The following is a 12,888-nucleotide window of genomic DNA, read 5'->3' as shown; positions in this document are numbered from 1 at the left end:
CTAAACTCACTGCATTCTTAGGAACGGAGGCTGCCGGTTACATCGCTAAGGTCCAGGGGTCACCGGAGGGGTGAGTATATCCATATTTTTTATTTTAATTCTTTATTTTTTACATGAATATGGATCCCAGGGCCTGAAGGAGAGTCTCCTCTCCTCCAGACCCTGGGAACCATACACTGGGAACTTCCGATTCCGATTTCCGATATCACAAAAATATCGGAACTCGGTATCGGAATTCCGATACAGCAAATATCGGCCGATACCCGATACTTGCGGTATCGGAATGCTCAACACTAGTCATGTGGCATTTGCAGAGCTCCTGATGTACCTAAACAGTAGAAACCCCCCACAAGTGACCCCATTTTGGAAACTAGACCCCTTACAGAACTTATCTAGATGTGTTGTGAGAACTTTGAATGCCTAAGTGCTTCACAGAAGTTTATAATGCAGAGTCGTGAAAATGAAAAAAAAAATGTTTTTCCACAAAAAAAGATATTTTAGCCCCCAAATTTTTATTTTCACAAGGGTAACAAGAGAAATTGGACCCCAAAAGTTGTTGTCCAATTTGTCCTGAGTACACTGATACCCCATGTGTGGGGGGACCACTGTTTGGGTTGCATGGCAGAGCTCAGAAGGGAAGGAGCGCCGTTTTGGAATGCAGACTTGCATAGAATGGTCTACGGGCATTATGTTGCGTTTGCAGAGCCCCTGATGTACCTAAACAGTAGAAACCCCCCACAAATGGTGAGAACTTTGAATGCCCAAGTGCTTCACAGAAGTTTATAATGCGGAGTCGTGAAAATAAAAAATATTTTTTTTTCCACAAAAAATATTTTTTTGCCCCCAAGTTTTTATTTTTACAAGGGTAACAGGAGAAATTGGACCCCAAAAGTTGTTGTCCAATTTATCCCGAGTACACTGATGCCCCATATGTGGGGGTAAACCACTGTTTGGGTGCACGGCAGAGCTCAGAAGGGAGGGAGCACCATTTGACTTTTTGAGCGCAAAATTGGCTGTGGCGTTTAGAGACCCCCTGATGTACCTAAACAGTGGAAACCCCCCAATTCTAACTCCAACCCTAACCCCAACACACCCCTAACCCTAATCCCAACCCGATCCATAATCCTAATCACAACCCTAACGATAATCAAAACCCTAACCCCAAAACAACCATAACCCTAATCAGAACCCTAAATCCAAGACATCCCTAATCCTAATCTCAACCCTAACCTCAACCCTAACCCTAATCCCAATACACCCCTAACCCTAATCCCAGCCCTAACCTTAACCCCAATCCCAAACCTAACCCTAATCCCAAACGTAACCCTAATGCCAACCCTAATACAAACCCTAACCCTAATCCCATCCCTAGTCCTAACTTTAGCCCCAACCCTAGCCCTAACTTTAGCCCCAACCCTAGCCCTAACTTTAGCCCCAACCCTAGCCCTAACTTTAGCCCCAACCCTAACCCTATCTTTAGCCCCAACCCTAACCCTAAATTTAGCCCCAACCCTAACCCTAGCCCTAACTTTAGCCCCAACCCTAACCCTAGCCCTAACCCTAAATTTAGCCCCAACCCTAACCCTAAATTTAGCCCAAACCCTAACCCTAAATTTAGCCCCAACCCTAACCCTAACTTTAGCCCCAACCCTAACCCTAACTTTAGCCTCAACCCTAACCCTAACCCTAAATTTAGCCCCAACTCCTCTAGCTGCCGGCCGGCAGATCATGGCAGGCGCACTGCGCATGCGCCGGCCATTTTCTTACCGGAGGAAGAAGCTGGCGGCCAGGAGGTGACACAGGAGGACCCAGGGACACTGGTAAGTATAACAGGGTCCCTGTATCCCCCTATTTCTCTGTCCTCTGATGTGTGATCACATCAGAGGACAAAGAATTACACGTTGCTTTTTTTTGCGGTCACCGGTAAACAGTTAATTACCGGCGATCGCAAAACAGGGGTCGGTAAAAACCGACCCCGATCATGTTCTTTGGGGTCTCGGCTACCCCGGGCAGCTGAGACCCCAAAGATTTTTCTGGTGCCGGCCGGCGGGCACACTGCGCATGCGCCCGCCATTTTTTGGCCGGAACAAGATGGCGGTGCCCATCGGGAGCCACGAGGAGCACCAGGGGAGACAGGTGAGTATCGGGGGGCTATTGGGGACCCCATTTCTCTGTCCTCTGATATGCGATCACACATCGGAGGACAGAGAAATTAAATAGGAAATCGCGTTTTTTTTTTATTTTTTGCGATCGCCGGTAAACGGTTAATTACCGGCGATCGCAACCCAGGGGTCGGTAAAACCCCCCCGAAACATGTTCTCTGGGGTTTCGGCTACCCCCGGTAACCGAGACCCCAGAGAAAATCCGACTGGGGGGCGCTATTCACTTTTTCCACAGCGCCGTTAATTAACGGCGCTGTGGTTTAAGTACCCTTAACCGCCGCTGTTAAAAGGCGTATCGGCGGTCATTAAGGGGTTAAAACTCGCATGCTATGCTAATTCTTTGGAATGCACTACCCAAGACAATTTGATTAATTCCCAATACCCCCAGTTTTAACACATTTTTTTTGACTGGCCTATTTCCCCTCCCCACTTATCTAATTATTCTTCTTTTGCCCATACAACATTTTCTTCAAAATTAGGACCCTTGTAGCATCTATTTTTCTATGATATATTTACAAATTCTTAACAAATTTGTAAAGAAATAAGGTAGAAGGAAATATTTTCACCCAAAGTGAATGTAATGGGAGAAAGAACAAGAAAGTGAATCTTACCAGAGGCTGAACAACAGACTTAGCCGCCATAGCAGTAGGTGGCCTTGGACACCAGCCAAATAAATACCCCCAAAACCTGCATCTGCTTTGCTGCTAGTAATACATCCCTACAGGACGCAGCATGTTCAATGACAGGAGAGGCAATGGGCTGGGATCTGATCTTATAAACCTGGGAAGGAAAGAGATAAATAAACAATTATCTTGCTCGAAGGACACAAGTATTAAAGCCCCAATCATCATCTCATTGTCTCCTGACCTTAAAGAGGTTTTCCCACAAATAATGTAAATTTCAATCAATCAATCTTGGAATTAAAATAAGTTTCACAATTGGATGTATTAAAATGTCCCTGTACTGAGATAATCTTATTAATGTGCCCCGGCTATGTATGGTGTAAAAACAAAACCCCAAAGTCTTGGACAACCCCTTTAAGGTGGAACACTCACAAAAGTAAAGGTACCTTCACACGAAACGACATTATAACGATATCGCTAGCAATCCGTGACGTTGCAGCGTCCTCGCTAGCGATATCGTTTCGTTTGACACGCAGCAGCGATCAGGATCCTGCTGTGATGTCGCTGGTCGCTGAATAAAGTCCAGAACTTTATTTGGTCGTCCGATCGCTGTGTATCGTTGTGTTTGAAAGCAAAAGCAACGATACCAGCGATATTTTACACTGGTAACCAGGGTAAACATCGGGTTACTAAGCGCAGGGCCGCGCTTAGTTACCCGATGTTTACCCTGGTTACTAGCGTAAAATGTAAAAAAAAACAAACAGCACATACTCACATTGCGTCCCCTGCAGTCTGCTTCCTCCTCTGACTCAGCGCCGCAAAGTGAAAGTGAAAGCAGCACAGCGGTGACGTCACCGCTCTGCTCTCACTGTACGGCGCTCAGTCAGTCAGGAAGTGGACGCAGGGGGACGTGAATGTAAGTATGTGCTGTTTGTTTTTTTTAGATTTTACGCTGGTAACCAGGGTAAACATCGGGTTACTAAGCGCGGCCCTGCGCTTAGTTACCCGATGTTTACCCTGGTTACCAGGGGACCTCGGCATAGTTGATCGCTGGAGAGCGGTCTGTGTGACAGCTCTCCAGCGACCAAACAGCGACGCTGCAGCGATCGACATCGTTGTCGCTATCGCTGCAGCGTCGCTTCGTGTGAAGGTACCTTAAATCTGATCCAGTGTTAAAGGGAACCTGTCACCCCCAAAATCGAGGGTGAGGTAACCCCACTGTCATCAGGGGCTTATCTACAGCATTCTGTAATGCTGTAGATAAGCCCCCGATGTATCCTAAAAGATGAGAAAAAGAGGTTAGAATTTCAGTGTTCCCCAACTCCAGTCCTCAAGAGCCACCAACAGGTCATGTTTTCAGGATTTCCATAGTATTGCACAGGTGATTGAATTGTTTCCTGTCCAGGTGATGCAATTATCACCTGTGTAATACTAAGGAAATCCTGAAAACATGACCTGTTGGTGGCTCTTGAGGACTGGAGTTGGGGAACACTGGGTTAGATTATACTCACCCAGGGGAGGTCCCGCTGCGGTCCGGTCCGATGGGCGTCGTGGTCCAGCGCCTCCTTTCTTCATCAGAGATGACGTCCTCTTCTAGTCTTCATGCTGTGGCTCCGGCGCAGGCGTACTTTGTCTGCCCTGTTGAGGGCGGAGCAATGTACTGCACTGCACAGATGCTGGGCCTCTCTCACCTTTCCCGGCGCCTGTGCACTTCAGTACTTTGTGCTGCCCTAAACAGGGCAGACAAAGTACGCCGGAGCCGGAGCCGGAGCTGCAGCGTGAAGACCAGAAGAGGACGTCATCTGATGAAGATAGGAGGCGCCGGACCGCCCGCCCACCCAGGTGAGTATAATCTAACCTCTTTTTCTCATCTTTTAGGATACATCAGGGGCTTATCTACAGCATTACAGAATGCTGTAGATAAGCCCCTGATGCCGGTGGGCTTAGCTCATCTTGGATTTTGGGGGTGACAGGTTCCCTTTAATGATTTATGATTAAGGAGTCATTTGGTCAAACTCACCCCCTAGTCCTGTGATACCAGCTCTGTGCAGGAAGTGTCGGATGTATTCATGTTATGCCGACTCTTCTTCCCCCCATATGGCTGATTGACAGATTTCCCCATATGCATAGTAACATGGAGAAAGCTGTCAATCAGCAGCTCAAGGGTGAAGGAAAACCACAACTCATAAATACATTGGAAGTTTTTTGCAAGAAGATGGTTGAGAGTTGTTAGAATTAAAATGCGAGCTTGAGCAAATCACCTCATAGTTATAAACTACTCAAAACAAATAAATATTATTAGGAATTTTTATTTCAGAGAAGTAGCATGAAGTAGCTGAATGGTTCTCTTTAAATATTTCAGAGACAGGAAATACAATTTAATCAATAAGACATTGCCCATTTCAATATAATGAATCCGTCCTTATAATATTGTCAAGGAAAGTGATTTTCTGAAGGCTTCACTCTTGTGTATGTAAGTTTGGAATACAACCATTATAACACTTCGAGGTGCTCCACAGCTGTTACTCAAATCTAAGAACATATTCCAGGTGGATTCCGATTTGTTTTAAAGGGAACCTGTCACCTGAATTTGGCTGGCCCTTTTTTCGGTCCAATGGGCGGGGTTTTCGGGTCTTTTATTCACCCCTTTCCTTTCCCGCTGGCCGCACGCTGGGCTCAATATTGTCTTGAAGTTGATTCGCTTTCCTCCGTAGAACATGCCTGCGCAAGGCAATCTTGCCTTGCGCACGCGCAGTATGCGTTGCCCAACTGCAGGCAAAGCCGAAAAGCATTAGTGCACATGCAACGGCGCACTATTTCCTGGAAGTATTTTGCTGTGTTCCGGGACATAGGGTGCCGGCGCATGCGCACTAATGCTTTTCGGCTTTGCCCGCAGTTGGGAAAAGCATACTGCGCGTGCGCGAGGCAAGATTGCCTTGCGCAGGCATGTTCTACGGAGGAAAGCGAATCAACTTCAAGACAATATTGCGGCCAGCGGGAAAGGAAGGGGTGAATAAAAGACCCGAAAACACCACCCATCGGACCGAAAAAAGGGCCCACCAAATTCAGGTGACAGGTTCCCTTTAATTCCTCTAACAGATGTATCCTCTTTACCTTATTGCTTGGATCAACATATCATGTATGGTGTCAGATTAGAAGCTTTAGAAAAAACAATGATTTGGTGAAGCACAGATGTGACGTACGTTGTGGTTAGTAAAGGATTTTGCTAGCATGTTTCTATTATATTCAATTTGTTTGTTTTTTTAGAAATTGTAATCCATTGGATTTTCTGACCTTCTTAAAAAAAACAAAAAAACCTTAATGGCCACCAATGCGACTTGAAACTGACCGGCGGTATAAGACAATAGCATCCTCCGTCGGGTTACAATCCAGCAGCTGTCAGATGTAGACTATAGATGACAACTTGGTGCATTAACAAAGATCAGTGTTTGCACCGAACATGGCCGTTTAACCCCGTAAATACTACTGTAAATAGTGTCTACAGCATCTACATGGCTAACAGATAGTGATGAGCGAGTATACTCGTTGCTCGGGTTTTCCAGAGCACGCTCGGGTGACCTCCAAGTATTTGTTATTGCTCGGAGATATAGTTTTCATCGCCTCAGTTGCATGATTTACGGCTTCCAGATACGCTGAATACATGTGTGAATTCCCTAACAAACAGGCATTCCTCACATGTATTCAGCGTATCTGGAAGCCGTAAATCATGCAACTGAGGCGATGAAAACTATATCTCCGAGCAATAACAAATACTCGGATGTATGATCTGGATTAAAGGTATAATCAAAGTTTCAAAATTGCTAATTTTTTTGTCACATTTTTGATATTTTTATAAATAAACACAAAACATATCAACCTAAATTTACCATTATTATGAAGTACCGTATAATGTGTCACGAAAAAACAGTCTCCAAATCAAAGTGATATGTTGAAGCATTTCAGAGTTATTGCTACATAAAGTGACAATGGTCAGATTTTTTAAAAAATGTGGCCCTGTCATTAAGGGGTTAAAAAACATAAAAAAAAAATAGTTTGGGAAATCATTCTGATAGAAGGAATCCACTCACTGCCCTGTTGCTGCTGCTCTAGCAATCTAAGGAAGACCTGATCGACTGCAGGGTCAAAAGGTGGTTGGGAAGTCATTATCAGCATAGCTAGACACTGTATTTTTTTTTTAAGTCTGAAAACTTTCACATGAATAAGCATGTTAGGTCTACAGACTTAACTTTATGGACTTGTGTTTTCTTTCAGGCATTATCACTATGAAACTATGAAATTGGTTTACAATGAAAAATAGATCACTTCACTTAACTAATAAGTATATATTAAAGCATTTTTTTCAGAGAATTGCAAAAAATGAAGAAAGAAAATGCTATAATTATTACATTTCTAAATATCGTTAATTAGGATATTATATACATTTAGTCAAGAAATGTAATCACTATAGTGTATTAAAGTGGCTACCATCATGTTATACAGTGTTCCACTGCCAGAAACTTGTCCTAGAATATTAACAGAACAGGTGCTTGCGAGCATCTGCAGAATAAAGCTCCACTTCTTCTCTTTTTGTGTAATGGTAAGCTCTGCTGTTTTGACTATTAACTTTATAATGCGTAATATAGGTTACCTATCTCCAGGTCAAAGCAGTTTCTCTGTATTCAGAAAGACAGCAGTGTGAGCAGCCTCTTCTTATCTCAGCACCCCTGATATCTGCAGTACTAGATAAGATAGACAGAGTGGACAGCAATGCGAGCAGCCTGTTTTGTGCTAAGGACTACTGGTATCTCCAGTATTACATCAGATAGACAGGATGGACAGAAGCATGATCAGCCTCTTCTTACTTCAGCCCCACCTGGTATCTCAAGTACTAGATCAGACAGGTTGGACAGCAGTGTGAGCAGCCTCTTCTTACCTCAGGACCACTGGTATCTCCAGTATTAGAATAGCTAGACATGATGGACAGCAGTGTGAGCAACCTCTTCTTACCACAGCACTCCTGGTATCTCCAGTATTAGATCAGATAGACAGGGTGGACAGAAGTGTAAGCAGCCTCTTCTTACCTCAGTATCCCTGATATATCCAGTATTAGATCAGATAGATAGGGTGGACAGCAGTATGAGCAGCCTCTTCTTACCTCCCCACCTCTCGTATCTCCAGTATTAGAATAGCTAGACAAGATGGACAACAGTGTGAGCAACCTCTTCTTACCATAGCACTCCTAGTATCTCCAGTATTAGTTCAGATAGACAGGGTGGACAGAAGTGTGAGCAGCCTCTTCTTACCACAGCACTCTTGGTATTGCCAGTATTAGATCAGATAGACATGATGGACAGCAGTGTGAGCAGCCTCTTCTTACCACAGCATCCCTGGTATCTCCCTTATTAGATCAGATAGACAGGTTGGACAGCAGTGTGAGCAGCCTCTTCTTACCACAGCATCCCTGGTATTTCCCATATTAGATCAGATAGACAGGGTGGACAGCAGTGTGAGCAGCCTCTTCTTACCACAGCATCCCTGGTATCTCCCATATTAGATCAGATAGACATGGTGGACAGCAGTGTGAGCAGCCTCTTCTTACCACAGCATCCCTGGTATCTCCCATATTAGATCAGATAGACAGGTTGGACACCAGTGTGAGCAGCCTCTTCTTACATCAGCATCCCTGATATCTCCCATATTAGATCAGATAGACAGGTTGGACAGCAGTGTGAGCAGCCTCTTCTTACCACAGCACCCCCGGTTTCTCCAGTATTAGATCAGACAGACAGGTTGGACAGCAGTGTGAGCAGCCTCTTCTTACCTCAGCATCCCTGGTATCTCCCATATTACATCAGATAGACAGGTTGGACAGCAGTGTCAGCAGCCTCATCTTACCTCATCTGATATTTCCAGTTTTAGGTCAGGAAGACACACTTGACAGCAGAGTGAGCAGCCTCTTCTTAACTCAGTACTCCTAGTATCTCCAATACTAGATCAAAATTTCCACTTTGAACACATATTCCTACAAACAAAAACAAAGAGATGTGGCAGAGCTTTCTACTGCACATGCTCACAGACAATGGTCCTATTAAAATTTTAGGACAGGTTTTCGTTAGTGTAACAAGATGGCAACCATTTTGATATATTATGTTCATTGAGTCCCTAGACAAAACAAGTGCAAATTGCAAAATTAAAGCTCTTTAGCCATTTATGTCACTTCCATCCTTACTTCCTTCTTGTTTCTTCCTTTATTCTTTCTTTCCAGGGAAACAGTGCTTATATACGCTTCCTGCTTACTCATTCTCTCTTTTTTAAATAGGAATAATATAAGTGCTATTTGTATTCCAGGTGTTCCAGATACATTCGTGGTGTTAATTTAAAGAGAAAAGATCAGTGTCAAGGAAATTCTTGTGAAATGAAGATCTGCAATTTTGATGCAAATACAGGCCTATATGAAACTGGTTGTGTTTTTGTTCCAGTAAAGAACCAAAACATCAAGCAATCCATCATGTATTCACAAGCAATTCCATCTGTGAGTATTCATGAAAATTGTCACCTGGTTTGGATTCTTGTTAAGGGGAATCTATCAGAAGACTCAGCCCTCCTAAGTAGGGATGAACAGACCAGTGGAAGTTCGGGTTCGGACGAACTTGAGGACAAAGGTTGGTTTGGGTTCCAGAACTTGACCCAAACTTGACCCCGGACCCGACCTAAACCATATATAAGTCAATAGGGACCTGAACTTTGGTGCTGTTATAAGGCTGTAAAATGGTCACAGTAAGGATCTGCGCTGCAGCCTTTCAACAAGCTTTATTAGTCTGCCGAACCTGAACAGTAAACAGGACTTATAGTAAATAGTGACAAGCGAGTATACTCGTTACTCGGGTTTTCCCAAGCACGCTCGGGTGGTCTCCGAGTATTTGTAAGTGCTCGGAAATTTAATTTTCCTTGCCGCAGCTGAATGATTTAAAGCTGCTAGCCAGCTTGAATACATGTGGAGATTCCCTAGCTACCAGGCAACCCCCATGTACCTAGGCTGGCTAACAGCTATAAATCATTTTGCTGCGGCGATGAAAACTAAATCTCTGAACACTAACAAATACTCGGAGACCAGCAGAGCGTGGTCTGGAAAACCCGAGCAACGAGTATACTCGCTCATCACTAATAGTAAGAAGTCCGTGTTCGGAGTCCGGTATGGTTACAGTTCGGATTCGCTAATCCCTACTCTTAAGCCATACATGTGGCAATGCAGATCAAAGAAAATCGAATAGTAAATTAAATAGAAATTCACTTTATTCTTAATATGTAAATGAGCTGCACTGGGCCAGACACAGATCTCCCTGAGAATCTGCCTCCAGAGCTTGTCAGTCCTTGGTGCAGTAAGCAGCTGAGCCGAGGCATGTGGGAAACAGATAGCAGAGGTTTTGGAAACTGCAGACAGGTAACAGAGGTCCTAGAAATTTCAGACAGATAGCAGAGTTCCTGGAAGCCTTAAGTGGACAGAAGACGTCCTGGAATCCACAGCCAGACACGTAGTAGAGGTCCTGGAAGACTGGGAACAGGTAGTAGAGGTCTTGGAAGCTGCAAGTGTACAGGAGAAGTCCTTGCAACCACTGGCAGACATGTAGCAGAGGTCCTGGAAGACCGGCAACAGACTGGAGACGTCCAGGAAGCAGCAGTCAGATAGAAGAGGTACTGGAAGCCGCAGGCAGACAAAGCACTGGTAAATGAGGTACTGGAGGCCACAGGCAGACAGAACTCAGGAACACTAAAGTCTTAACACCAAGACACAAGTGTCTGTCTTGTTGAGCCTTTTTTTGGCCTAGACAGCTGATTACATGGATTAACTGCTGGGCAGTTTGCAATGTCCGAAAAGGGGCACAACAGAGTTTAGTGGACCAGGGTGAGGGAACTAAAGCCTGGATCCGTGAAAGGTGAGTAACACACACCCAGGTATAGCTGCAGCTCTCCCATCACAGTGCTGTTATTTCTTCTGCTGACACATCAACTAACACATTCTCAACTTCCATCGCCAGTATAGGGGTGGGAAGTACAGCTAAGCTGACAGAACTCCATCATCTGACAGCACTATGAGCCGAGAGTTGCAGCTGCAGATGTGTTTGTAATCAGACAAAGATCAGCTCTGCTATACTGTATTAGTTATATTCACACTCAGCACTTTGGTGAGATGGGGAGAGGAACCATTACATAGCTCACATTGGCAGTGAACCCTTTAATTTAAAATAAGCTCTGGAGGTAGATTCTGAGGGACATATGTGCCTGGCATCAGATAGCAGATATCATGGTATCATTTTCTTTAACTTTTCATGACCTGCTTATAGGCGGCTTAGGAATAATGAATATATGCAAGAATATAAGACATGTACCTCACTTTTATCTTATGTTATTGCCTAAACTTAAATGTGTATTCCAAGTTTTGAAAAATAAATGTTATTTTTCTTTTTTTCTTGTATGTTGAAAAGTTATTACTTTTTATTATTATGGTCGATAAAAATCTGCACTGGTTATGTGATCGATCAGGTACTTCAAACATTACAGGTATAATACAGCCAAGAATTCTATGATTTGAAGCAGCATAGGAAGTTTTAGCGGCACAGGCTTAGGTAGAAATGGAGGAAAAATATTTGGGTTTTTTATACTCATTCACAGTATCTTTAGTTAGAAAAGTTTCACTAATATTATGTCTGTCATTATGATTTCTTAATTTTTTTCAGACTCCCTGATAGAGAGTTTGCAACCTGCTCCTAGTTTTTAAATTTTTTCATGTGTGATTTCGTACTGGTAATACGTGCTGTATGTAAGTTCTGTGTTTACAGCATGTTGCTTCCTTCACTAGCTCTCACATATCAGCACAGCTTCATTCCGGTAATGATTTCCCATTCTGTGGTTTTCTTTCTGCAGCATGTTTCCTTTGCCCTCCTAGAGAATGTAGATGCTTCCTCCCTCTCCACGCTCTGATCTACATAAATCCTCTCCAATGCTGAGAAAAAAGAGGGAAAGAAAACAGAGATGTCTAAGTCAGGGGCAGAACTTTGACAGGTTTATATAAGATTTTTCAGACCAGCTAGCTAAGTGAATGAATTTACAGCAAAGTGGTAGGACATTTCTAATGAAGACTATTTTGAATGTTGCTTAGTTTTGTATTTCAGAAGCAAATAAATAAAAAAACACAAATGTTAAAAGCAAAATATAAAATACAAAACAGAACATATTCAATGTTTAATTTACATATTTCTCTTTTCAGGTAACTGAATTCTGCGATTCCAGTAACCATAACATTGAAGCTCCAAATCTACAGAATAAAATGTGTAACTCTCTCAGTACATGGGAAGTCATAATGAACTCTACTGACATTTCGTCCACTCCTCCGATGACCAGCACCAATATTCCTGTCCCTACTTTCACACTTATTCAGAAAAGAGACAGGGTGGTCACTCTTGTACTGGATGTTTCCGGAAGTATGGGCATTGTAAGTTATCAATACCATTGTATGTAATATTTGGATCATACAATAGTAATTAGTAAAATCATAAAGGCATTTTCACATGCAGCAGAATTGGTGCAAAAATTCTGTGACTTAAAAACATTCCATAATTCACAATGCGGCTGTTTCTGCAACATATGCATGGATTTGTTTGAAAATCCAATCAGATTTTTACAACAAATCTGCAAACTATGAACATACATTAATAATAATAATAGGAACCATCCAGTCAGAGATCTTGCTCAGGAGAATATCTGACTGTCCATACAAACATCAGTGCTGCATCTCACATTGATGCTCTCATTATAGTCCAGTCAAAATACAAATTTCAAGAAAGCGTTTTATGATTTTTTTTTATTACTATTATATGTGGGGAACAACATATTAAAAGTTTTCCAAAAATTGATCACCACAAAGATCCTAACTATGACGTCATAATACGATGACAGCCATCGCACTAAAAATAACGAATATTTCCCTATTTCAAAGCTGTAGCTTTAGGTTACAGAAGAGTTTGCATTTTGTATAATATATTTTCATATAACAATTTTTATACAAAGTTTTATACTAACTACATGGACAGGCGAGGTCATGACGT

General features: G+C 42.9%; 1 protein-coding gene across 1 annotated transcript in view; it reads left to right on the top strand.

Annotated features, from left to right (window-relative positions):
* The window catches only part of LOC143788383 (calcium-activated chloride channel regulator 1-like), a 57,236-nt gene that overhangs the window by 19,276 nt on the left and 25,072 nt on the right, over positions 1-12,888 (top strand). Inside the window, exons 5-6 of the mRNA XM_077278035.1 lie at positions 9,134-9,317; positions 12,051-12,275. Coding sequence (XP_077134150.1) covers positions 9,134-9,317; positions 12,051-12,275 — 409 coding nt within the window. The remainder of the gene's footprint in view (positions 1-9,133; positions 9,318-12,050; positions 12,276-12,888) is intronic.

This window comes from Ranitomeya variabilis, chromosome 8 (genome assembly GCF_051348905.1).
Source record: "Ranitomeya variabilis isolate aRanVar5 chromosome 8, aRanVar5.hap1, whole genome shotgun sequence".
NCBI lineage: Eukaryota > Metazoa > Chordata > Amphibia > Anura > Dendrobatidae > Ranitomeya > Ranitomeya variabilis.
This window is presented reverse-complemented; position numbering and strand designations above follow the sequence as displayed.